This window comes from Sceloporus occidentalis, unplaced genomic scaffold (genome assembly GCF_023333645.1).
Source record: "Sceloporus occidentalis isolate IW3139 unplaced genomic scaffold, rSceOcc1.0.p SCAF_20, whole genome shotgun sequence".
In the NCBI taxonomy this organism is placed as follows: Eukaryota; Metazoa; Chordata; class Lepidosauria; order Squamata; family Phrynosomatidae; genus Sceloporus; species Sceloporus occidentalis.
The window spans coordinates 10,067,320-10,094,802 of record NW_028317000.1 but is presented as its reverse complement, the minus strand read 5'-3'; the positions used below and the strand labels follow the sequence as shown (position 1 = coordinate 10,094,802).

Here is a 27,483-nt window from a genome sequence, read left to right as displayed (position 1 = left end):
ATGTGCTTTCTTGTGGCAAGGTCTCCAAGGAAGAAGGCTCAGCTTTGGCACAAGAGTTTGGCTGCCCGTTCTTTGAAACCTCAGCTGCTTTTCGCTACTATATCGATGATGTCTTCCATACGCTTGTCCGAGAAATCCGAAGGAAGGAGAAGGAAGCTGTTATAGCACTGGGAAAGAAAGTGAAGCCCCAAACAAGTGTCTGGAAAAGGTTGAAATCTCGGTTTTGGAAGAAGAAGAATTCTGTCACCTGAATAGGTGACATCCTTCAGTTGAACTCCATGTGCACAAGAGAGCCAAAACAGTGCAGAAGTCTTTCAGCCTTGTGTGCTTGTTTCTTCTGCTCACTGTGTTCCTTGAAATATTACCTTGTGTTAAAACGTTGTGAAGGCTATTCCACTGCAGAATATTTTTACCCTGGTGCTGAGAGTTGTTGCATTGCAGTGTGTGTGTTTCAAATTTCATCTCTCTCTCCCCCTCCCTTCCTGGATAAGACTTAACAAAAAGTAATTGACTCAGATGCCTATAAGTGAGTTTTGCAAATCATTACAGAATAGCAAGCCAACTTGCCTGCCCACATTTACTTTGTGCCTCACGTGGTGGTATCACTAGCTGGTCTGATATTTGTTGCTCATACTAGTGCTAAGGATCCTTTTAGCATTTGACTCTTATTTCAATAGAACGGTGTTTCAGAGGATTATAAACTGGGATTTCAGTTGTGAGGAAGCTGCAAAAGAAGACACAGCTGACCAAATCTTTATCCTCGTGTATTTTTCCATATTTTTGTGGGGGCAGGGATGGTGGAATTTAAGCAAAATAGGCAGAATTTTAACCCTCGGGTGATGACACAGTTATGCAACTATATGCCTGTTGCAAAGGTTTCTAGCATCTACAGTTTCTCCTGTTGGTGTATTAATATGCGCCACTATTTTGTTTTGAAACATTCCTTATTCTTTTAGTATCAACAACAAATGTTATTCTTTTAACCTTTAATTTCACCACTCCTGTGTAGTGTTTACAGTTTTCCCCACACTTATTGGGCTGTGACCCAGTTTTGTAACTGAAGCCTACACATGGGAATTGTCTGTTAGGAAATTCCCTTTCTATTGGATGCTGTTACGTGTTAGGGGACAGTTGGATTGCTGTAGGAGTGGTACTGTGAAGTGTAAGAGTGATGGAGTCAAGTGGTTAAAGCGTGGCCAGTGAAGGACACAAGGTCAGTGAGACAAGTTGGTGGTAAATGAAGTATGGATGGATTGTGGTTGGTGACTGATCTCCTGACCCTCACAAGGTAAGGGGAGATTTTGTAGCGTAGGAGCACACCACACCACTCCGACAGAGAAAGCAGGTGCCACAGCCTAACTTGGAGAAGAGAAGGTTAAGGGGTAATATGATAGTCCTGTTTAAATATTTGAAGGGATGTCATATTGAGGATGAAGCAAGCTTGTTTTCTGATGCTCCAGATAACGGGACACAGAGCAATGGATTCAAATTACAGGAAAAGAAATTTTACCTAAACATTAGGTGGAACTTCCTGACAGTAAGAGCTGTTCGACCATGAAACACATTCCATCGGAGTGCACTTAAAAACCTTTGGAGGTTTTTAAACAGAGGTTGGATGGCCATCTGTCAGGAATGCTTTGATGGTGAGTTCCTGCATGGCAGAATGGGGTTGAACTGGATGGCCCTTGAGGTCTCTTCCAACTCTGTGATTCTTACAAAACTACAATTCACAGAATTCCATAGCATTGAGCCATGGCAGCTGTATCAGTCTGGATAATTTCTGTAGTGCAGATGCAGCCCTCATGGATTTCTTGTGGCTTCTCTACCACAAGAGGAGAATGTGCCTCAAAACATTACCATTGTTTGGACACTTAGATACAGTTTTTAAAGTTTTAAATACAGATTTGGTGTTAAAAGTAACCCAATTCAGCTTGAGTTAACTTTGAAAGCCAAGTGTATTCCGGATTTCATAAAGCCATCTGTTGCCTAGAATAACTTTCTTCTATTGGAAACATATTCAGGGCAGTTTCTTGGTCATGCAACAAAATCCACAAAATGGTGGTACCTTTATTGGCTAGCCAAAATGCACAAAATACATCATGCAAGTTTTCAAAGCTTCCCTGGCTTCTTTATCAGGCAAGGATATTAAAAATCATACAGAAGAAAAGTGACAGAGTTACAGGCCTACGTTTTGTCAGAGATGTTACTTCTGTTGTCAGTTAAGATGCTCTGGAGGGATCTGAACATAGGCAGAGGCCCCGTCTTGGCCTTGTGGGGACTGGTATCACAGTGAGGACAAAATGTATAGCAGTTTCATAGGTGTTGGACTCCCCTTCTAGTGGGAATCAGGTCTGGAACCTCTCTTCCTCACTGTGAGTCATGATGCCATTGTGCACTAATTTCTGTAGATCAAAGTTGTGCATTAGAACGAAAAAGAAAGTGAGGTAAGTGTGAAAGCAGCCTGCTGAATGTGTCAGCTCATTGTAGTAGTTCTAAGTTTTCAATGACTTCATAGGCAATTAAGACATGTTCAAAGTTAGCCATATAGTCGATTTTTCTAGCTTCATATTTTTTATTGTTCTTGGATTACCAACTTTCCTAAATATATCTTATTCTCATTACAGAATTCTACTGAAAAGTTGAGAGGGGAGAGAAAATCATGCATTCCATTTATTGAGAAATTTTTTGACTGTATCAGTGTAAGGTGAATTTATATTGGTAAATTTAACTTCATGAATAATGTACCTCTCCATAGGTACTAATTTAGTACAGATTAAAACTGTAATACATTTTACTTAGTGTTGAATCAGTTACTGTTGGAGTGTGGTGAATATTTTTATGACGCTATTTCAGTCATAACCAACATTAGAAGGTGGGTGCACAATTTCAACTGTTGATTTGCTTTAATTTTCCAACTCCCGAGTTTCCCAACTTGAAAAGAGATGCTTCTAAGAGGTGCTTCTAATTGATTCAAAATGTGTAGCTCTCAGGTGAAGTAAAAGGAAAAACAAACAAATGAAGCTAGAAACTTGCCTTTTGGAGAAGAGGCAGGTGTTTGTGCCTTACACTCCTGCATTAACACAAGTCAGTATTGTATTGTGCTAATTGTGAGCTCCTCCTGTCATAGTATGATCACAGTGGAATAATGAGCACTTTTCTTTGGACACAGCTCATGAGTTCTGTGTTGGAACATTTGGATGCAAAAGTTGTTAATTGTTTTTCACACAACTGTTTTTTTTTAAAAATCTCTGTTCCTTTTTAAAAATTATACTTAAGATTGTGAGAAATGTGTTGGTATCTGGGGAAATGTGGCATAGAAGATGTGGAGTATATCCCGTAAAGTTGTGCATCAAGTGGGTTACAAAGGACATATGTTTAAATGTCAACAAATAGATCTTGATAAAGTCTACTGAAAATTAAATATTTTAATTTTAATAAACTTTATTAGAAAAAAATGAGCAGCACAGTGTAATATGTCAAAGATACACAATGACATGATAAAACTGGGCTAATCAGAGAAAAGTCCTGCCATTATAGTCTGGACTTAGAGGATGAAGTTTCATTTGCTTCAGCGATAGTAAGGATCCAGGTGGTGGTCATTCCAAAAGGATATTGCTCCAGAACTTCCACTGTGACAATGAGATACAAAGGAGACCACCAGAGTTGTTTAGATATTCAGTAAATTTCACTCCCTAATCAAAGCTTTTTTTAAAAGTGTTGTTGTAATGCTCAGTCTTTGGCCTGTTACAGACTGCCAAAATAAAGCTGCTTCGGGTCTCTTTGGAGGTATGCTGTTGAAATGATGCATGCATCCTATGAATCCGAAAGCTGCACTCCAGTGCTTAGGAATGGAGTGTGGCTTTGGCACAACCTCCGGACTCTTAGGACCCATGCATCATTTAAATAGCATACCTCCAAAGAGACCCAAAGCAGCTTTATTTTGGCAGTCTGTAACAGGCCTGTAACAGGCCTTTATCTTACTCAATGAACACACTCCATGGATGAGCCAGAAACGTTTTACTGAATATCGGCACAGTAATAAATCCTTTGCAATTATGGACACTACAGCATAAGTTTCACTATTAAAACACCTTGCAAGCACTATCCCTCCCAACCACCTGCATTCCTTTTCCAAGTCTTGGATCTCCTGGTACTTCTCGGTAGCTGTTCACAGCTGCCAACACAGCAGGTCTCTTTTAACATGGCTACAACATGCCTGTATATACTCGACTATAAGTCAACTTCATGTGTAAGTCAAAGGCAAGTTTTATGGCCAAAATTAGGGATTTTGCAATGACCCTTGGACAAGTTGAGGGTAAAACGTAGGAGCATATACTGTAGCAAAGGATCTAAAGGGTGAAGCAAAGTAAAACATTGTCAAAGAACTTACAGAACTCCAGCAGACATTACTGTTTGTGCTTACCCTTAAGGCTGGATGGATGAGAACGTAGAAGGGGGTCAGTGCTTCCAGGACAGATTAAACTCTTGCTTTTCACCTTCTTTTAAATAAGTGTTAAGATACAGTAATTAAATTGACCGTGGTTAAGTCAATTCAGATTTTTGGGTCAAATTTTGACCTAAAATTTCTAGACTTACACATGAATATATACAGTAACTTAAGCAAGGCTAACTTTAATGTGGCAGAACGAGCCTGGAAGGGCGACCCTGACAACTATAGCGTAATAACGTTTCAACGAAAAGTGAACTTCCAAATTCTTTGCATATTTCCAGTTCTGGGAAAATTAGCTAACATCCAGGGGTAGCCATGTTGGCCATATAGCAAATCCAATAACATCCAAAATCCACCAAACAGTGATACCTGTTTTGGGTCAACCAAAATGCACAATATACATGACGGGCCGAACCCAAAGGGTGCTCAACAATGGCTCCTTTTCATCCTGGAGAGAAGTGACCAGTGGGGTGTCCAGTGGGGCTCTGTCCTGGGCCCAGTGCTATTCAACATCTTTATCAATGACCTGGATGACAGAATTGGGAGCATACTTATCAATTTTGCAGATGACACCAAATTAGGAGGAGTAGCTAACACCCCAGAGGACAGGATCAAAATTCAAAATGACCTGAATAGACTAGAAAGCTGGGCTACAGCTAACAAAATGAACTTCAACAGGGAGAAATGTAAGGTACTGCACTTAGGGCAGAAAAATGAAATGCACAGCTGTAGGATGGGGAACACCTGGCTGAATGAAACTGTGCCAAATGAAAATAAATACTGAAACTGGTAATGAAATTTAAAGTGACTCCATCTTTATTTGAACGCTCAGTGTGCATTAAAACAATTTTGACATTACAGATAGCATTACATATTTGTTAGGTTAGCATTACAGTATTATGCAGTTGTACACGGTTCAAGTTAATTTTTTTCTTACTTTTTTGTTTTTGTTTTGACACAGAGTTGTAACTTGTCCAAGTTATTTTGTTCTTAAAATTTTACAATAGACGCCAGGTAAAAGGAAAAATGAAGGATGGGGGAGAGAAAGAAGAAGAAGGAAAAAAAACCAATCCAAAAATGACCCTCTTCTGGGAGATTTCACTGTGAGGCAGCTGTCATGAATGATCATTTTACACACACATACACAGAATCATATGTATGTGGTATTTTCAAAGTTATTTCACCCTCTATATTTACCCATTATTCCAAAGGAGCTGTTTATAGATGCCCAATAAGTCAAGGGTGAGGAACCCGTGGACCTCTAGATGTTGCTGCACTACAACTCCCACCATCCCTGGCAATTAAGGTGGATGGGAACTGGAAGCTGGAAGGCCACCGTTCCCAACTCTAGCAAAAAGCTCAAACCTACTTTTACCCTGAGCAGATTTCCTTGACAACCTCATAGTTTTCTTGTATGTGTGGAAGAAGAGAGAGAGTAAGGATTACTTTGCACTGGAATGTGTGTGTGTGTGTTTTGGTTTGGTTTTAAGTGTATCTTCACAGAACATTTTGACACAACCTGCGCCCTAAACATCCCAAATAGAGTCAGCCTGGCCCAAGACTTTTTGCTGCCTGTGTCAGACAAGATGGGACTCTCTCTTACTTTCCACCCCCTCCCAATAACTGACTACAATACAACCCCTCTATCCGTGGGGTTATGGGGGGTACCCCTGGTAGATACCTGAAACCATGGATAACAGGGAACCCTACTATTTCCAATGAACAACTTCTGTCCCAAGCACACCAGATTCACACTGAAGGACCTATTAATGCCTAGAGAGAACAGTTCCCTCTAGGCATTTCTAGGTCCTCAGGCATGATTCTATGGTACACCTGGAATGGAAGCTGACCATAGAATCACACTGGAGAGCCTAGAAATGCCTAGAGATGACATGTATTTCTCAGACATGGATAAGTGAACCGCATCTGTGGGTGTGGGAGTCTTACTGTATTTGGAAGTTATGGGCGTCTGGACTGCTGCCTGGTTTATTTGGAGGGCAGACCACATGCCACAGCTCTGTGCCACTGCTTACTTATGCTCTGATTTTCACCAATGTTGGCTACCTGAGGAAGCCACTTGAGCAGTAGCTAAGAAGGCAGCCGGGCCCTGGGCTAAGCACCTTCCTACCATGGAAATCCTTTCGTGTTTCTTTTTTGGTGTTATTTACATTATACAGAGCACAAGATGAGGGCCAGACACATGGTTAGTGAATGCTGAAAAACCTTTTAAGTTTTCCTGCATGCTACAGCAATAGCATTTAGATTTCTATACCACTTATCAGTGAACTCATCACTTTCTAAGTGGTTTACCATCTGTAACCCAATTGCCGCCAACAAGCTGGGTACTCATTTGACCGACCTATGAAAGGATGGAAGGCCGAGTTAACCGTGGAGTCCTGGGAACAAACTCACAACCGTGTGGCTGCAGGATCAGCATTTAATCTCTGCACTCCTTTCCCCGTTGCTCTGATCTATGTCACTCTGCTGGCAGCTGCTGCCTGAAGAGGTCTTTAAGAAATGAGATGCTAAAAAGGCAAGGGCAATGAGTTTCTCCCTCCTAACCTGTTTTCTGTTCGTGCACAAAGTGCAAACTTCTGGATCTCTAATTGACACTGTAGTCTTTCTATGTAATGATGGTTTTTATGTTACCTTGAAGCTTGTATAATCTGCTAGCAGGCTTCAAGATCACATAGAGTTCTTCATAAAACAGTCTGGTGGTGCAGCCTAGTAAATGGCTTCAGAGTCATTTTGAAGCTTTTATAGTCTGTTAGCAGTTAAAGTTGCCCAAGTGGGACATTCCAGGTACAAAGTATGTTGTACAGTGAGTACCGTATATGGAGCTGGCATACTCTTATTTGGATGGTGTAAGGGACACAGATCTCTAGTGGGGATTTGTGTACAGACATGATGGCTTAGCTGTGATTCAAACCAGCTTGAGTGGTGTACATCCCAGGCTCCATATGAAAAGGGAGAAGAGAAGGGGAAACAATAGGGTAGTGGGATCCTTTGGAAATTATTTCGTCTGCTGCTCTGACAAATGCAATAAGTGCACACCCCATCCGGTCTGGGTCAGCTGTACCATATAGGCAGACTATGGTGTTATCCACACTGCACAAGTATAGCAGTTACCGTGGGCAAGTCACATGCTCTCAGCCTCAAGGGAAGGCAATGGCCAAGGGCCCAAACAAACAGCTCAAAATAAAGCTGCTTTGGGTCACTTTGGAGGTATGCTGATGCATGCGTCCTAAGAGGCCGGAAGCTGCGTCAAAGCCACACTCCAGTCCTAAGTCCTATAACAGGCAAAGTGACCAGAAGCAGCTTCATTTTGGCCTGTCTGTTCAGGCCCAAACCTCCTCTGAACATATCTTGCCAAGTAAACCCCATGATATAGAGTTAGGGATGCTATAAGTCCAAAACAACTTGAAGGCATGCAACAACAAACCATTTTAACTGCCATACATCTGTCCTGGGACTTTGCAGTGAGAGAATGGGATAGCATTCTTGAGAGTGCTGGGACATTCCCGAACTAGAGAAAGTATCTCTTGCAACTACAAATCCCAGGATTGCACAGGATGGAGCCATGGTAGTTCGCCAGTATCAGGTTGTTTGAACTATGCAATGTGGCTACAACCAGCCTTGCTGTGGCACCATATAAAGTGCATTTCTGCAGCCTCCGAAGAGCCAAAACTAACAGACCTGGCTTCATTCACCACACAGACATGAGAGCAACTGGCTCCAGAAAAGAAAGGGATCTCCTGGTTCAAACCTACATTAAGTCTCCCTTTCTTTTTCTTTATCAATTGCTTTAAACAGACTGCCTCCTTGTGGTTGGAGTACAGAACCTTTCCTAATTCAGGACCAGTAGATGGGGGATGAGTAAAATGAATGGATTACTCCTCCCCAACTCACAGGTAATTGTTTTCAGCCATAGTTTTCATCAATTCCTCTTTTCAGTGAATGCCTTTCCCCAGATATCTCTTTAACCCAGTGCAGATGCAGATAACTATTGCCTATACATCAAGGGAATTAGTTCACTTAAGTCATGAAAATGATAAAAAAGAGATAAAGAGTGGGGAGGACAAACAAGGCATCAGCAATCCAATACCAGAGTTTGTTTCGTGTAAAGAAAAGGGGGGGGGGGGAGTTGGAAGAGAAGCTGAATACGCCAATTGTGGTGTGAATACCAACACAGACAGTTCAGCACAAAACACAATTTTCATAGTGACAGATAAATCATATGAAAAAACGGTACCTCGACATTGGTAAGTTATACTACATTTTTTTTGTTTTTGTTTTTTAAAAATGTCAGTACTTGGCATGCATTAGTGCAGTTACACTGTTTTCATAATATATGCATTTTGTGGTATTATTAAAATTAATGCTTTTTTTTTCCCTTGTAGGATATTTTGTTTTGTTTTTTAGAACTTTAGTGTATGTGCCCTGCAAAAGTTAACGTCACTAGAGAAAACCGATCAGCTGCTTCTTACAGAAACTTTTAGTTCTACAACTAAAACAGAAGAGGAAAGGGAGGGGGGTTAAGAGTCTGTTTGCCGGAGGGCACATGCCAAGCACACCGTGCCCTCAGCTTACCCTGCTAATATTCGCTCAAGCTGTGCCACTTGGCGATTTGCTTCCGTGGGCTCTCACACACTTCCCGCCAGTGTTCCATGCCCCCTGCTGTGACGCTGTGCGACCCCAGGATCAGACGCCCCACCACTTCGTTTTTTGTGGTTCGGTCAAAGTCGATGACCAGGAACTCAATACTGATGTCAGGGAGAAGCTCTGCAGGGATGTCATAAATGAAGGACTCGTTGAAGATGGGATTCAAAGTGCACTTCTTCACATGAGTCTTCTTTTTGGCAATCCGCTTTCTGCCGTAGTAGACGTTCACCTTCACGTAGGGATCTGCTGGAGAAAGGGGACAAGAGCAGGCCAATAATGCTGTCCCATGACAATAGTGTGAGAACCATTCAAGGCAGTTGCCAGCGATACAACTTGCATTGCTCCCATATGCTCCACAACCTCACCTAAGGATTAGGCTATCATAGCACCATAAAGTTGGAAGAGACCCCAAGGGCCATCCAGTTCAACCCTATTCTGCCATGCAGAAACTCACAATCAAAGCATCCCTGACAGATGGCCATCCAGCCACTGTTTAAAGACCTCCAAAGAAAGAGACTCCACTACACTCCAAGGGACTTTGTTCCACTGTCGAACAGTCCTTACTGTCAGGAAATTCCTTCTAATGTTGAGGTGGAATCTCTTTTCCTATAGCTTAATAATAACTAAGAGGAAGAGCCCTCCCTCCGGTCCATCAGCCTCAGTCCAAGCCTCAGAGGGAGAGAAGAACTGCTGGACATGATCCACTTCCCCACCACCATTCCCTTCTCTTTTTGTGTCATGTCTTTATAGACTGTAAGCCTGAGGGAAGGGAACCATCTAATTAAAAATAATAATTGTAAGCCGCTCTGAGAGCCTTTAGGGCTGAAGGGCGGGGTATAAGTACTCTAATAAAAATAATAATATTATAATGATATTTATTTTTAGCCCGCCTCACAAGCCTTTCTGCAGCCCCCAAGCCCTTCAGAGGCCAGAAGTGGTTAAAACATTCCAGAAAAACTCTTCATCCTGCTGGAGGGGGGAATGTGTGAAATATGCTTCCTTGATAATTTCTCCCCCTTAGAAAGTGAAAAACAGACTAAATATATCTCTTCTGTTGCTGATGCAGAGCCTTCTGTTTCTCCAGTCATCTGATAGGAAGGAAGGAGACCTATCCCTAGATGGATGGGGGGCTCTCTCTGCCTGACAGGGCTGGAGAGTAGGAGGAAGGAGTAAAGGAGTAAAGGAGTAAGAGCTTTTTACAGGAGTAGGGGTAGGAATAAGGTGTAATAAAATATATCTGTTAATCTTTATTCCTGTTATTATATTGTACATGCAAACACCATTTCATAGAATCATAGAGTTGGAAGAGACCCCAAGGGCCATCCAGTTCAACCCTATTCTGCCATACAGGAACTCCCAATCAAAGCATCCCCGACAGATGGCCATCCAGCCTCTGTTTAAAGACCTCCAAGGTCTTTAAGCCTGCCAATCTTGCAACCAATAGCGTCAGTGCCTTAACCACTTGAGCCATCGCATCATCTTAAACATCTACCCATTTGAAATATCTCTGTATTTGTTGCCGTCCCTCTCAAATGGTGATATGACATCACATCAGTCACTACTTTCAGAGGGACAACAATGACATTAAGGGTTGGGCATGCTGGGAGGAGGATTTGGGTATGCTGGAGGGAGGATATTTTGAAAGGGGAACTGGCCCCATGCAGCTTCGCATCCTAGCATAAAGGCAACAGCCCCTTCCCATCTGTTACCACTGATTTGCAAGAACTTATATACAATACATGATGGATCTAATCAAATATCATGGACAGTAGGCCTTCATAGAACTCTTCTCTTCTGTTGATTTGTCTAAAGACAAAGTGAGAAACCCTGTTCTTCCATCAAGGTACACATTCCTTAAGGAATAATGGGTTGTATGGTGAAACCATTTCTCTCCCCCTGTTCACACATACACTCACATTTTCTCCATTTTTGCAACCCCCTTTTCTCTCCCACCCCATTCAGGATGTAAAGAATCTTTGCCATTTTTTTCTGTCCTTGTCAACTGCTGCAAGATTTTTGTGCTTTCAGTGAGAGCAAAAAGAACAGCTTCCTCCTATTTCAGTGGATTTTTTTGCAAATTGTATTTTGGTATCAAGCCCTCTGCTTTTTTCCCCAGGGGAAAAAGTAATACACACACACACACACACACACACACACACACACACACACACTGCAGTTTTTCTGCAAAAAAATTCTTTGCACAACCATAATTTCCACAAAAAAGTCTGAAAATAGAAAAATATAATTTAAAAGGTGCAAAATTTGTTGCAGTCTCAGCTAATGGGCAGAGTACTTCTGAATTTCTTTGCTCTCATGTGTGAGGATACTCTAAGCAAAGGTTTACATGCCTAAACCTCATTGCCCCACATTTGCTCTTTCTACCACCAGCTTCTCTCTATTTGCACTCCTTTTTCTTTCTGCCATACTTAACTACCATGTCTCCATTCTGTAGAATCCTGGGATTTGTAGTTTTGGGGAAATTTAGAATTGTCTGCTATAGTGTCTTACCAAACTACAGGTTCTACGATTTCATAGCAATCAGTCATGGCTAGTAAAGCGGTAGCAAAGTACTACAATTGTTTAGTATGAAAAACAGCTGTCTGTCTCTCTGCCACCCAATTTCCTCCCACTCTTTCTCTTTCCCTCTCCCCAAAGCAAACAAGGTGAGTAACCCATAAAATAGGAGTGGCATATTCTACAACTCAGTTTAGAAGGGAGAGTCCCAATTAATCTGTCGTTAATCTGTTATTAATCTGTCATTAATCTGTTGCAATGCCTGTAAAGTGTCATGCAAATTTATGGTGCTATATAAATAAACATTAATAATAATAATAAGTATTCAGTCCTACAGTTGCCCACCCCTGTTGTAAAACAACAGAAGGTGAGGAAGGGAGCCTCTGTACATGGATGCTCCTTTTGGTGATGGGCAGCATCAACTGGAAATGATGCAAATGATTGGGCCCTCTAATGTAAAAGGAAGGTCTGCACAAGGAGAACTTGACTGCAACATCTGGAAGCACAGCGATGAGCTGAAGTAAATAGCTTCTACCTGAGAGGCCAGTGATGTCCATCTTCGGCAGATGTCTTGCCTTCAGCACAACTACAGTCATTCTCTGGGCCACAGGCTGGTATGACAAGGACACTTGCAGCTCCCCTCTGCTGACACATTTCTGCAAAGGGATGACAAGGTCAAATTTCTTCAGCAATAGCAAGCAATAGCATTTACATTTCTATACCACATAACTGTGAACTCAGCACTCTCTAAGCACTTTGCAATCTGTAAGCCAATTGCCTCCAACAAGCTGGGGACTCATTTTATCGACAACGGAAAGATGGAAGGCTGAGTCAACCTTGGAGCCCTGGAATCAAACTCACAACCTTGTGGCTACAGGGCCGGCATTTAACCACCGCACCACCAGGGCTCTTCAGGGCCACAAGTGCAAGACACCTGCACCTTTCTTATATCCTCATTGGATTGTTGTAATGCACTCTACATGGGGCAACCTTTGGAAACTGTTCAGGAAAATGCAATGCTGCTGAATGGTACTGGTTCACAGGGATTATGTAACTCCCCCCTTTGGAAACAGCTTCACTGGGTATCTGTCTGTTTCTGAGCAGAGTTTAAAGTGTTGGTTATGAACTTGGTTTGGGTCCAGACTATCTAAAAGACTGTATATCCCCATACAAGCCAACCTAGATCTTCAGGGGAGGACTTTCTTTCAGGCCCAACACCTTCACAGGCCCTGTTGGTGAAGAGAGAGGCTCAGAAGAGCCAAAGAGCCACATTTGTGGCTTTGACTTTTGTGGCTTTGATTAATTGCAGTTTTGATTAATATGGTCTCTCTAGGAATCTCAAAACCCCTGAGCACAATTATGCTGGAAGTTGACTATAGACTTGTATTGGAGAACCTAGAAGTTCCTTGAGAACACTTCTCTAGGCATTTGTAGGTTCTCTAGTATGATTCTATAATCAACTTCTGGCAGATGTTGACCATAGAGTTGCACTGGAGAACCTGGAGATTCCTAGAGAGGTGTTCTCTTAGGTAAAAAGAATAGTGTTTTTCTATTTGCGTTTTTTCCACTTTCACAGGAGTCCTTCACCCCTAACCCCAGTGAATGTGAAGGGATCACTGTAGTTCATTTCTAATACTGAGAGGAGTGCTGAGAATACCATGGATGGCCAAGAAGAAAAACAAATGAGCTCTAGAGCAGATCAAGCCTGAAATCTCATGGAAAGAAGGATGACTAAATAAGGCTATTGTACTTTGGCCACATCATGAAAAGGCATTAATCACTGGAAAAGACAATGATGCTAAGAAAGGTAGAGGACAGTAGAAAGAGAGGGATACTACATGCCAGACTCAATCATGGAGGCCTTCTACAAGACCTAAGCAGAGCAGTGGTGGACAGGGGGTCTTGGAGATGTCCCATCCACAGGGTCGCCATGAGTCAAAGTCAACTCAAGGGCAGTTAACAACAGACAACAGCAATACTGAGACCAAATTCCTAGGTTCAAAATATGCACAGAAGCACCCTCTTCTTTTAGTGTATGTCTTCTGCACCTGGCACTGGATGAAACTGTTGGATCTAGTAAAAAAACCAAAGAAATGCACAAAAACGTAATTCTGATCATCCCATAGTCTATCCAGGTATGGATGTGAGCTCTGGATAGTTAAGAAGTAGCATAGCAGCAAAATCAACTCATTCGAAATATGGGGCTGGAGAAGAGTGCTAAGGCTTCCATAGACAGCCAAAAAGACCAACAAATGGGTCCTGGAGCAGATCAAGCCAGAAATCTCCCTAGGAGCCAAGATGACAAAACTCAGGTTGTCGTACTTTGGACACATCATGAGAAGCCATGAATCATTGGAAAAAATTACCTAGGAAAGGTAAGAGGGAAGTAGAAAGAGAGGAAGGCTGCATGCAAGATGGATGGACTCTATTAAAGAGATCATTTTGAGGATGAGTTTGCAGGAGTTAAGCAGAACAGGAACGGAGTACAGAGGGTCTTGGAGATGTCTCATCCACTGGGTTGCCATGGCTCCAGATCGACTCAAGGGCAGTGAACAACAACAAAAGTTACAGAGATAAGGCAGTTGAAAATGCCTATTGTACAGGGTGCCTGAAAATGATCATTACAATGTCAGTTATATATAAAATTGAAAGCGTAAAAATAATATTTGGACACCCTGAAAAACTCCTTATTTGGAATGAACAGGTCAGAGCATGGAAACATTTTTTTGGACTGCAGTTCCCAGACTCCCCAGCTGGCATGGTCCCAAGTTTGTTAAAAGGGAATTAATTTGGTGGAAATAAACTTGGAGCATTGCTAAGTGTTACAAAGCCAGTGTTAAGCTGAACAAATAGCAGGCTGGGTTGCCATGGGCATCATGTCCTAGTTTTTTGCACTTTCAGATGGCCTTAGCCTGAGGTAATAATTGTCCAAAGCAATTCCTATCCTAGCAGCTGCCCAGACTCACAAGTGGAAACGGGGTGAAGTGGGTAAACACAAAGTGATCTGTGGCCTGTTTTCTTCCTTATCCTGTCTAGGGATGAGGATTGTGCCGGATTCAGGGCTTGCTGTAGCCATCATCACCTTCCTAGGTGAGATAAGACAGTCTTCACCAACCCAACTCTTTGCAGCTGTTTCTGATTACAACTCCCATTGCCTCAAACATTCATGAGACTGATCACCAACCACTACAATAAGAAAAGTAAGGTGCTGTTGGTTGGGGACTCATGGAGCAAGACCCCTGTGTGTCAGCCTAACAAGATGAATCAGGAGATAACCTCCTAGTATACATATCTAGGATGTCACCAACAACTTGCCAAAACTCATGGAGAACAAAATCAGTATCCCTTTCTCCATATGCATACTAATGACACTGCCAAGACCAGGTTTGAGCAGATCAACTCTAACTATGGAGCTTTGGGCAGAAACCTGAAAGTCTTTGAGGCACAGATGGTATTCTTACCAATTTTACCAGTGAAGAGTAGAGGACTACACAAGGACAGAAAGATATTAAAAGCGAATGCCTATGTAGGTGATGTAAATGGGAGAGATTTGGCATTTGGCACCATAGTCTTCACTTCTTAGACAGAGGACTACTGGCTACAGATGGGCTGCTGGGAATAATGGCCCGGTACAGACTGCCGGAAAGCTGCAGTCTGGGGCTGATTTTAGGGCTTGGGAATGCGGAGTGTCCGCACACTCCCAAGCCATACTGTGCAGTGCTGGCGCTATCATAGCGCAGCCCCATCTACATAGGGCCTACCATAATGATGCAGACACGGCGCAGTGTCCAAAAGTCACCACGCTGTGCATGTGTCATCGGTGGGCACAAGTGCACCAACGGCTTTCAGCGGGTTCTTTTTAGTCCTGACAGAGGCCACGCCATTTGGTTGGTGCAGCTTCCTTGCAGCATAAAAACGGGCGGCTATAGGCTGCCCTTTTGGGGCGGTCTGTCAAGCCCCAATGTCTTTGGTAATAGCATTGTTGTGGGTTTTAAACTAAATCCTTGGAAAGTTGGAAATGATAGTTCAAACTTCAGCCCAAAATCAAGCTCTAAACACAAGGATGCAAATTCTAGAGAAGATGAGGGAGAGAATGGGGTCCATAATAAAATGGACAATAGATTAATAGATGAGAATAAACAAGGCTTCAGATGTTTATACATCAACACACAGAATTTGGAAAATGAATAAGATGAGCTTGAAGTCCTCGTGTAGGAAGATAAATATGACTTTTTAGATATAATGGAGATCTAGTGGGATGATTCCCATGAATGGAATATAATGATGGTTTAAAAAGAACAAGTGAGGCAAAAAAGCAGAAGTAGCAGCATTGTACATCAGACTATTGACTTCTACAGAAATCACTGTGAGAGATCAGAATGGACCAGTTTGGGGAAAATAAATGGTGAAAAAACACCCATAATTGAAGTAAGAGTCTACTACAGGCCACCAAACCAAGAAGAGGTGGCAGACAATGCTTTTCAGAAACAAATCTCAGAAATCTCAATGATCCAAGAATAGGTATTATGGAATATTTCAATTACCCTGGTATCTGCTGGAAGACTAACTCCTTTAAGCATAGGCTGTTGAACAAATTTTTGATGTGCCTTGTAGATAATTTCATTTTAAAAGGCTAAGTAAGGACCAGGTATCCTAGACGTGATCCTAACCAAAATGTAAGAGTTGATCATGGATCAAAACTGAAAAGCATTATTATGCCAAACCCCTATCTCAATTGGCCACTTGTCACACTGGCTGAGATTATGGCAGTTTGCAGTTCATGAAAGTAGCAATCCCAAATGATTATGGGTGGGGATGGTGTGGCCTATAAACCACATGTGCCACTTGAATGCTTTTTCATGGTCCTAGGTGCCCTCAGGACATCTTTGCATCATCCCAGAACCCCCTCTCATTTAAACAATATTTCCACCTGTTTTTTGGCCTCAAAATTTGTTATTAAAAACACTGACAACTGCACCAGATTACAGAGGTTTTGCTCCCCCAGGATCACAATGTTGAGGAAATGGCCCAGATTAACATACTATGCCAATACCTCAATTTTCTTCTGCAGTTCCTCTTAAAATGGCAAAAGAAAGTGATACTGGGTCACTTGCCATTTTGAGAGGTATTGCTGACAGAGGCATTGGAGTAGTAGAGGATCCCTCTCAAAATGTCAATAGGAAATGACCCAACATCACTTCATGTTACCATATTAAGAGGAACTGCAGAAGACAACGGAGATATGTTACCAGGTTTTTATCCCACTCTGAGGTGTTTTAAGCCCTGGGAGGAAAGCTTTCTTCAAATCCAAATGAACCATTTCCCCTACCTGTATATTCCTTTTGATGATTTCCCGGGTTAAATGGACCTTCCCAGTGCTGGGATCCACTCCAGCCAGTGGGACCATCACCTCTCCAATGACATCATCTCGAGAAAAGCGGTCAAAGCTCAGCACAAGGAAATGCAGCACCAGGTCCTGGAGCTGGCTGTAAGGGATCCCATAAAAGGTAAAGGTCTCATCGAACACCGGGTCTAGGGTCTTCCGGAGGACACGTGTCTTCACCCGGTGCCTCTTGTCGGGCAGGATTGTCATCTTGATGTAGGGGTCCGACCCCTGGTTTTGCTCATCCATGACAGGCAGCCCATGGGCTTCCTGGATGGTTACCACCAAGGCTTTCTTTGGGAAGTTGTAGTCCACAGAGAAAGTCAGCATCCCAAGCATGACCTCTTCTTGAGGAGAAGACGGAGAGGGTGTTTTGCTCCCTGACGGTGTCAAGCTTTGACCTGGGCTCAGCTCTTCTCCATAATCAACTTTGATTGGAAGCTGGTTGACGCAGGTAGGCATGTCTAGAGCACTGGATAGTTTGTTAGAGCCCACTAATCCAGCTTCAGCCTCATCCACTGAAAAGTTGCCATTTCCATCTTTTCTGGCATTGCCCATCTTGTCTCGTCGGATTCGTATGATTTTCTTCTTGTTGCTCAGTGTCTCCGGGTAGATGCTGATGCCCTTCAACATGTGGATGAACTTGTAGGGAGGTGTCTTGTGCTTCTTCTCTGCTTGTTGATGGCAGCATGTCCATATAAACACAGTCACAGAGACAGACACCACCAGGACTGTGGCTCCAATGAGGCCTGCCACAATTGGAGAGACATCTGGGAAGGAAAGGAGAAGGTGGAATCAGAAAAGAAAAAGAAAACAGCTGGAAAATAGGGAAAATGTAAAGATAAAACCCATGCTGATCAATAGATAACCTTCCCCTTTAGAGGGAGCTCTTTAGCTCAGTAGGGTTGTTGCATCTGCCTTGCATACAGAAGGTTGAAGATTCAACCTCTTATGTTTCCAGGCAGATCTGTTTAAAAGCAGTGTGAAATCATTGGCGGTCAGTCAGTGCAGGATTTCCTTTTTTCCAATGGGGGGAAAATCAACAAGATGAAGGTGTCCAGAGAGACTTAAAATAGGGTAAACCTGAGCACAGTCCCAACTAACCCTCTACTGTCCCATTTTTCAGCAGCTTTTAAAAAGTCCCAGTTTCTTCTCCCACCCCCCTCCTTTTTCCTCAGCTTACTTCAGTTGCTGCAAAATGAGCTCAAAATTCAGAAATGAGTTCAAAATGCACCCAATTAATTCAATGGAGAGAGGAGAGGTAAATCTTGTCTTTCCCAGCAGACTTAGGCAAAAGCAAACTGCTGCAGCATCTCCTAGTATGGGTGCTCTTTCTCATTACAGTGCACCCTTGTTTTACGCGGGGGAGCCGTTCTGGATCCCCGCCCACGTAAAACAAAAAACGTGTATGTTCGAGCCCTATTACAAGTAACTATTTTAACTGCTCAAACAGTTATGCCTGCTGGGATTTGTAAATTCTTTGGCATCATTTTCATTTTCCTTATCCTTTAGATCCATTGTTACGTGCCGTTAGGTTTTATCCTTGACTTATCCACATAGGGTTGCCATAATTCCCTACCTCAAAACCAAGAAATTGTAGGGCAAAATGTAGGACATTCAAAAAAATGGAGGGCACACCCAATTAAAGGACAAACACATCAATAAATTAAAAAGAAACATTAAGCCCGCACCCAAAGCCCCCATGGAGACCCGCCAGGCCCTAGCCTCCCTGCTGCTCATTCACCATGCCAAAAATGCAGCAAGGGAGGTGGAGGCAGCAGCAGAAGGCTCAGCACCCACCCTAAGCACCTTATTTTCTGCAGCCTCTGCCAAGGACCTGAGCATGATGCTGCCTCCTAGGCCTCCCCGGGACTGGAGGAGGTCCAGGCTCCGAACGCGGCACCGCCTCCAAGGCCTCCCCAGGGCTGGATGCAGCACTGCTGCACTCGAGGCCGAGGCCCAGGCCTTCTCCAGCCCCAGGGAGGCCTAGCAGGCCATGCTGGCTGGGGCTGGAGGAGGCAGTGCAGCATTCAGGGCCTTGGCCCTAGAAGATCCAGTGCAGCTGTCTAGCCTCCCCAGAACTGGAAGAGGCCGAGGCCTCAAGCGGAATCCCAGCCATGCGGGCTGGGGCTGGAGGAGACGAGGCTGCACTCGGGCCTCAGCCTCAGCCCCCTCCAGCCCCAAGGCGGGGAGGACCATCATGGAGGGTGATGGAGGAGGAGGAGCTGGGCCCGGGGGAGGCTTTCTGCCTTGTTCCAGGCACATTTCCTCCAGTAGACTGGACATTTACAAAATGTGACCTGGAGCAAGGCAAAAATCCGAGACTGGAGGGTTAAAAATGCCCATCCAGGATAGGACATTTTTGAACTCTCCAATCTGGGATTGTCCTGCCCAAAATCAGGATATGGCAACCCTATGTCCACGGGTCATATACAAATCCATAAACTGTCCCCAAAACCTGCTCTCGACTTATACAAGAGGTCAACTTATACTCAAGTATGTATGGGAATTGGCACTTCTCCTTATGCAGGACCCATGGCTGCCTATGACATTTAAAAACAAGATACAGTGAAAACTTTAATTATACAAAAGTTAAAAATAATTAAATAACAGTACAATTAAAAACAGGATGGCAGCACTGGGTAGTGGTTTGATCATTGGACTATGACTCTGGTCACCAGGGCTTAAATCCCTGCTCAGGCATGGAAACCCACTGATGATGACCTGGGCAGGTTATAGTCTCTCACCCTCAGAAGGAGGCGAAGGCATAAGAATTTGCTTTAGTTTCAGAGCTCATTTTTGGGAGTACAAATCTCTTAAGAATTTGACATGTGATGTTTGGTGTCCCATATTTTTGGTTGAGCCACTGTAGTGTAGCGGTTTGAGTGTTGGACTAGGATTCTGAAGACCAGGTCTTGAATCCCTGCTTGGCCATGGAAACCCACTGGGTCACACTCAGGCAAGCAAGACATGGCCCTGAACTTGTAAGACCTGAGTTCGGCTGTTGATGACCAGGCCCTTTGGAAGTCTCTCAATCATAGCATCAACATAGATCAAATCCAACCTGATGGCAATTAATGGCATCAGCATAACTAAGATAAAGGAGGGGGGGGGGAGACAGAAAGCCTTGCCAGGTCAACTAGTTGAGATTTACAGTGGTCTCTCCACATTCCTGGGGTTCGGTGAGAAGGATCCCTGTGCATGTGGAAAAATCACAAATAAAAAAACGCTATTCGTTTTATGTAAGAGAACACCTTTTAGGAATTTCCAGGTCCTCCAGTGCAACTCTATGGTCAACTTCTGCCAGCCGTTGATCACAGAATCATGCTTGAGGACCTCCAAATGCCTAGAGAAGTGTTTCCTCTAAGAACCTCTAGGTTCCCCAGCACAACTCTATGGTCAACTTCCAGCAGAATTGCGCTGGAGGACTTAGAGATTCCTAAACAGAATCTATTAATCAAAACCACAAATAATCAAATCTGCAAAAGTCAAAGCCGCAGATGTAGAGGGCCAACTGTACTAGCAGATCCTATCTGTATCCCACCTTTCACGGGATCTTCATCTCACACTGCTTTAAGCCCCAAGATGGGGTCTTTAGCCTCCCCATTCTCAGTGTGATGTTTTGCTGTAAAATCTGCACAGAATTAGACCCACAATGTAGGCATTTGGAGCACTGTCAACTGAATAATTATAAACAACGACTGGCACTGTTCAGTAGCTCGCCTTACAATCGTGTTGTTGGGGATTCATGTTTACCATATTTAACAACAAAATGTGACACCCAAACATTTATAATTCAGCCTGGCCGTGCCTCAGCTGAAGCGTTTCTAAGATGCTGCAAACCAGGGCACTGGTAAATGGCATCTGCAGTGACTCCCAGTTGTAGGCTTGACTCAGAAAAGCTGGTGTGTTGGACTCTGAGTTGTCTCTCCAATTGCCTATTCTTAACACCCCCCATGATCTGGAGAGTGTCCTGATCTGCAGAACCTTGGAAGCCTGTCATAATCAGTAGGATGAAACTGTAGGGTTTGGGTGGTGGTGGGGGGGTATTGTCAGATGTAACTATGCAATGATGGAACACTGTCATTTTACTTATGTCTCAAAGTTCAAAATCTTGGCCAAAATCTTCAAATTTCAAGCACTCACCCATACAGTTTTTGTGTTTTAACTTACAAGAAATGGGTACGTCAAAAACTGCCTGAGCCAATTTAATGTACTGGGGCAGTGGAGGACACAGGCTTTTGGAAAAGTCTCATCCAGAGGGTTGCCATGAGTCGAGATCGACTCAAAGCCAACTTGCGGAAAGCTTTTGCCGAACTGGGATTGAATATGATGGATACAGCATACAGAGACTGAAGATATAGAGGTATTCCTGCAAAAGAACGTACTTGTGTATGTGGTTGTCAAGAGGTAGAGTACCTTGTTCATTACATGTTATTTTGCCCTCTCTATCAAGAACCAAGAGAAAGGTTCATTATACCTATAATGGAAACCAGTCCCAGTCAAAACCCACAGGATATGATTTTTTATCTTCTATTGGACCTGAATAAATATGTAACCTGGAAAGTAGCTTTGTTTGCCTAAAAAAATCAGGAATAAGTATATAACAGGGATAGCCATAAACTGTAAAGGTGATGACTATATTTCACAAAATTTTAATGCATAATGACAATTGTTGCTTGTTTGTTTAGAAATTCTATACCAGATATGAGATACCCGTATTTTGGATATAATTTACATGTATTTTTATAGTGTCATATTGTTATATGTATTGTTATATTGTTGTGCTGTGCAATGACCTTTGGTCAAAAGCAATAAGGTTTTGATTTGATTTTGACTCAAAGCCAGTTAACAACAAAAACACCCTTCTAGGAATCTCTAGGTTCTCCCATGCAATTCTGTGGTTGATAACAGAATCATGCTCAAGGACCTACAAATGTCTAGAGAAGTGTTTTCTCTAGGAATCTCTAGGTCTTCCATTATGACTTCTGGTGGACACTGACCACAGCGTCATGCTGGAGGACCTAGAGATTCCTAGAGAGAACATATCAATCAAATCTGTGAATAAGCAAATCTGCTAATGTGGAAGGTCAACTGTATCTGCCTACAGCTCCCTCATGACTGGGCAGACTGCAACCCCCATCACTCCCAGGCATGCTAACTGGGAATGATGGAGGCGGTAGCACTACACTTCTGGAGGGGTGGTAAGTTGGGAAAGGCTGGCTTGCACCGACAGACAGCCACTGTGACATATCCTCCAGCGCTTCATGGGTGAAAACAGGGAAACCCTTATGTCCATCACCCGTTCCATGAACGCTTCCACTGCTTGACCCAATTCTCCACCTGCCATGTGCTATCTTATAATCTCTTTTCTGCCATAACATAACATTTTACTTAAAACAAGAACAACAACTTAAGAATGCTCTAATAGAATTCTCGATCTCACAGACAAAGGCCCCAGTTGTGTTGCTTCTAGAGCAGGTGCAGCTGAAACACATACAGCCCCATTGACTCTCTAGGCAGGCAGTTAGTTAGCTGGAATCAAAATAGATCTCCCCACTGGTGCCTGCCACAGGATTCCCAAGCAGAGGTTTAATGTCTAGTGAACAAATGTTTCCCTAACAAAGAAAAATAGGGCATTTATTGGGCTTTAATTGGAGGTTTAATACGATTATTAAATCATGAGAGGATATAATTTTATCAGTTTGGCTTGGTTTGGTTCTACCCCATTTCAGCTCATCCACCCTCTCCTTAAGTCCTCTCTCACTCACACGCTGCATCTGCACTGCAGAAATAATGTAGTTTGACATAGCTTTAACTTCCATGGCTCTGCCTTTGGAATCCTGGGATTTGTACTTTGTTGTGGCACCAGCTCTCTGGAAAAAAAGGCTATATATCTCACAAAACTCCAAATTCCACAATTCCATAGCACTGAGCCATAGCAGTGAAAGTGGTGTTAAACTGCATTATTTCTGCAGTGCATGATCAGACCACATGGCACTTGGGAATATGACAATTTTGTTAAATGAGAAGGAGGGAGGGAAAGTAGCTAGGGTTTCTAACCCTCATGGTTATGGGTTAAATATCTGAAGAATGGAGCATGGATAAGTATAGGATTGTAATCCCACAAGCATGTTCACAATAATGGTTTTCAGGAAATTGGAGTCCATAAGTTACTTCTTTGGGAAGTGTGATGGAGAGCAATGTGGGATGGTTTTGCAAGCTGTATGAATTTGGTGGAGAAATTATTGCAAGTCTTTGCCATCTCTGCAGAATTGGGCTGAAATTATACACCTGGAAGAGAATAATAATACTGAAAAAGAAGAATCCAGGTAAGGACTAGATCCTTGCTGGGGCCAGCCCAAAACATTTTGCTGCCTGACATGGACCCCTGAATGAGGTGGGAGCAGCAAAGACAGCTTTTAGAGGATCAGCCTTACACAAAATGATCTGACAATGCTGGGCGGCCAAGACTCCTATGGTTAAACTTCCTCAGGAATTATATTCAGCAGTGGAATGAATGACGAAGTATTAGAAATACTGTGATTATTGTGGAGCCCTTCCAGGAATAACAATGGCTGGCTGCAACCTATTCTGTGCACGCTTACCTGGGACTAAGATAGACTGAATACACAGAGTGATTTTTCTTCATATACATTGTGTTTGTAAGAATCATAGAGTTGGAAGAGACCTCAAGGGCCATCTAGTGCAACCCACTGCCATGCAGGAACACACAATCAAAGCACCCTTGACAGAGTCTTCATAGTTAAGGATATTTCAGTAGCATTGGTGGGAAAACTAATTTGCCCTCCCACTGCAAGTACATGCAAGTAGGCAAAATAGCAACCTGCCTCTCAGTGCTGAACCCTCTTCCGCCTTAAAAAATAATGCCAGTGTCCCTGCTGCCTGGGGTTGAACAGCATGAGGCATGTGCCACCCATCCAAGTCAAGGTACAAAACACACTATGGAAATAATCCAGTTTGAGACCACTTTAACTGCTCTGACTCAGTGCTAGGGAAGTTTGAGAACTGTAGCTTTGTGAGACATTTAGCCTCCTCTGTCAGCGAGCCTGGGTGCTACAATAAACTACAACCCCCAGGATTCCCTAAGACTGATCCAGTTAAAGCGGTGTCAAACTGGATGGTTTCTGCAGTGTGTTCTAGACCACTAGGTGTAAAAGTACAGTAAGAACATATGAAATGACAAATAATTCACTGTCCTGCTGGTGAAAGGTACAGCCAGCCCCTCATTTAGCTGTTCGGTAATAGTGGTTAAGACGCCAATTCTGACAATTGGAAGATTGCAAAGTTGGCAGTTCGAGGCCCAAGTGCTACATGATGGGATGAGCTCCTGTCACTAGTCCTAGCTTCTGCCAACCTAGCAGTTTGAAAGCATGTAAATGCAATAGATAAATAGGTACCACTTTGGTGAGAAGGTAACAGCGTTTGGTGAAGTCATGCTGGTGACATGACCACCAGAGCAGTCCTTGGACAACGCTGGCTCTTCGGCTTAGAAACAGAGATGAGCACCGACATTCATGTCAAAGGACTAGCTTTCCCTTTCCCTTTAATATTTCAGTGCCGGATGGCTGGACACAATAACATCAGCTTTGAAATTCCTCTCCATATTCCCATAATTCTGTTAGTAATCCCCCATCCTCATTTTAAAATCACTCAAAGAACCTTAGAGGATTTATACACAATGTCATTGGGACCATGTGTAGAGACGTCTATCTAATCCTGATTGCTTCTGTTTCAATCCACTTAAAACCATTCTATCATAAACAAATGTAGGGTGGGGGGAAAGATTGTCTCCTTCCATTCCCTTCATGCCCAATACAGGTTTGGGCAAGAAGTAGTCAATCTGCATTCAGGCTGGTAAGACCAGAACCAACTGGTAACATTTCTTCTCGATATAAATCAACAACCAGAATTAAATGATGGGATTTTGTTCCCGCAACTGAACCAGGTGCTGCTGTCACGTCTGCATCTCCGTTTGGCTCGTGGGCAGCATGACAACAACAGCATCTGTCCCAAAGGACTATAAAAGACTGCATTTTGATGATAAAAATAAATAAATTCAGAGACCTTTAATTAATGTAAAAACGCACTGCATCTGTTGACAGGAGCCACGAGCCTCTTGCCATTGTGTGGCAAGCCATCTGTATTGCATTACATTTTTATACAGCAGGATTAAAGCAGGAAATACATTAACATTTTTAGCCGGGTGCTGGGGGCCTATTTTTAAAGCACACCCATGAACTCGCATCCAAGGCCTACAAGTGGAAATCCGACTTTCTTTATGTTTCAGTTTATTTGGGGCAGCAGAAATGGATGGTTGTGTTTGTTTCCCTCCCTGCTTTTATAGTCATGTCCTTGGCAGAAACTTTGCTGCAGCCGGGTGAAAAGGAGCCACCTAGATTGCTACAGGGATGGACTCCTCACTTACACAAATACGGAGGGGAGTGGGTGGCCTGGAATGGGTGACTGCCAACCATAAACCCAAAGACATCACACCATCGAGACTACAAGGCCTCATCATTCTCCCAGAAAAAAGAGCCTAAGGGGACAGCGGCTAAGAAGGTTGGGAGTTCATCTCTGGGTGACTCCTTGCAGGGTGCTACTATAACCCAAAATATTGGGTTAAGATCCACTGTGTTACTCCCTCCATATAGTTGGAGGAGCAGCGAATCTTAGAATCATCGGCGTTTATCCCTCGAAGGCGATCGGGAGTTTATCTAGTGAATATCCTGGAAAAATAGGCATGATTACTTGAAACGGTTTCACCTGACGCCACACAAAACCCGCCATGAAAGTGGTCCCAAAGAAGCATCAACGTGCCACTTTTCACTTTCGGGATTTCAGCGCCCGTGTGTTTCTGATATTGCTTTATTTGCACAACTGCGTGGGATAATCCATCACTCGCCATTTCCGCTTGATTTGCGGGATGCTTTAAATGCACTTTAAGCTCTCTTTCATGCCGAAATTAGTGTGATAAATGCCACAGAATTGGAAGACGCCACAAGGGCCGCCCAGTAAATGCCAAATGCCATTCGAAATATGGATTGCCAGCAGTTCGTCTCTGCTCCGTCTTCTGTCCTCAGGGCTTGGGGTGCTTCTACCACTTCATCCCCACATACTCCGTCTCTGGCTTATCCTTTGCAAGAAGGGGGGGGGGCTCAAACAAAGCCAGTTTTCCCTTCCTCTCTTGGCTCCCCTCCAAGCTGGCTGGGGGCAGGGGCACTGCTTGGCCTGGAATAGACATCACGTCATCCCACCCTCCTCTGAGCCACCCGTCCGCACCTGCTCTCTCTCTCTCTCTATACACACACACACACACATATACATACATACACACCCCACAGGGCAGAAAAAGGGTTTGTGGGGGGGGGGAGATCAGGCCGAAGGACAACACTTCACCCCCAATCCTCTCGGCATCTTTGGAAATGGCTGGCATCTGCCCCCTTGGCATTAGCCCAGCCAGGCCGGCACGCCCGTCATTGCACAAGGCAGGCTGGGGATGGAGGCCCAGGGCATCTCTCCCTTTGCTAGTCTCTTCTCTTACTAGTCAGACATTCGAAAGAAAGCCGGCCTTGCTCTCTGAAGCATTTGGGGCTGTGTTTTAATACTGTTGTACCTTTTTGTCTTTGAGGATATGCATTATTTGTTTTTGCAGTTGGCGTCTTGGCTGCATCCCTTGCCCAATTTGGTACTGTTTATATTCAATGACTTTTAGATTGTACGCCACTGGCACACTATCGGTTGTGTTGGCGACGCCTGTAAAGTACCATGCAAACTGATGCTGCTGCTAGAGAAATAAACATTAATAATAATAATAATAATAATAATAATAATAATAATGGTAGCCCAGGAAGGGAAAGAGGGCCAGGGCCTGAGAACAGGCCCCATCCCCAAGGTGCAAAGGGCAGGGACTTTCTCCCAAGGCCTGAGAAATGTTGTGTATGTTGCGTATTCAGTATTCTTCTCTTGAAAGGAGGCACAAGACTGAGAATGGCGATGCTTCTGGGTGCCAAGCCTGCCAAGGCCCAGGGAGGCAAGGAGACGGAGGGTCCATTTTTGTTTTGAAACGTTGCTCCCTGAGCATCCAGGGCAACTGCAGAACCCAAGCAAAGCAGGGAATCCTGACAGCTGTTTCCTTCCAAGGCTCCTGGCCCAGGACCCAGCTGGGAAAGATGCACCCCTTCCCTTGCTCTGAGCATCCTGATGTGGCAAGGAAAGGCAGAAAGGGCTTGGGGGGCTTAGGGATGTGGGGGGGGGGCCTGCCAAAGCTCCATGCTATGGAATTCTGGGAAGGTTTTTTTGTTGTGGCCCTAGAGGGGGTGCAGAGGGCCCAGACTCACCGAAGCTGCGCTGGATGCTGGCGATCTCGGCCATGGCGCCGTCGGAGGGAGGCCTTCTCCGCGGATGCTGCGCCCGGAGCAAAGGATGCTGCTAATCCGAGAGGATGCAGAGA

At 43.7% G+C, this 27,483-nt stretch overlaps 2 protein-coding genes across 6 annotated transcripts in view; one reads left to right on the top strand and one right to left on the bottom strand.

Annotated features, from left to right (window-relative positions):
• Nucleotides 1–5,254, top strand: part of LOC149301938 (GTP-binding protein Rit1-like) — a 15,798-nt gene extending 10,544 nt beyond the window's left edge. For 2 of the 3 annotated variants that reach the window (XM_089483170.1, XM_089483168.1), the window contains one exon: nt 21–5,254. In XM_089483170.1, the coding sequence (XP_089339296.1) occupies nt 21–251 (231 nt within the window). In that variant the 3' untranslated portion in view covers nt 252–5,254. The remainder of the gene's footprint in view (nt 1–20) is intronic. The other variant, XM_089483169.1, reaches the window with a different exon arrangement.
• Nucleotides 5,244–27,483, bottom strand: LOC149301937 (synaptotagmin-11). Of its 3 annotated transcripts, none has more exons than XM_089483165.1 (4): nt 27,371–27,483; nt 16,956–17,779; nt 12,159–12,282; nt 5,244–9,355 (listed from the first exon to the last, which is right to left on the bottom strand). In XM_089483165.1, the coding sequence occupies exons 1-4, from the start codon at nt 27,402–27,404 to the stop codon at nt 9,045–9,047; spliced, it is 1,293 nt and encodes a 430-aa protein (XP_089339291.1). In that variant the 5' UTR covers nt 27,405–27,483; the 3' UTR covers nt 5,244–9,044. The 3 variants fall into 3 exon arrangements, with proteins under 3 accessions (XP_089339291.1, XP_089339290.1, XP_089339292.1); XM_089483164.1 differs by having other exon boundaries at nt 5,244–9,358; nt 12,162–12,282; XM_089483166.1 differs by having other exon boundaries at nt 12,162–12,282.

Coding starts and splice junctions, on each gene's coding strand:
- LOC149301937 (XM_089483165.1), bottom strand. CDS start 27,404: ATGGCCGAGATCGCCAGCATCCAGCGCAGCTTCG. Junction 17,780..27,370: donor CAGCATCCAGCGCAGCTTCG/GTGAGTCTGGGC, acceptor TTTCCTTCCCAG/ATGTCTCTCCAATTGTGGCA. Junction 12,283..16,955: donor TCATCAAAAGGAATATACAG/GTAGGGGAAATG, acceptor ATCCCTTTGCAG/AAATGTGTCAGCAGAGGGGA.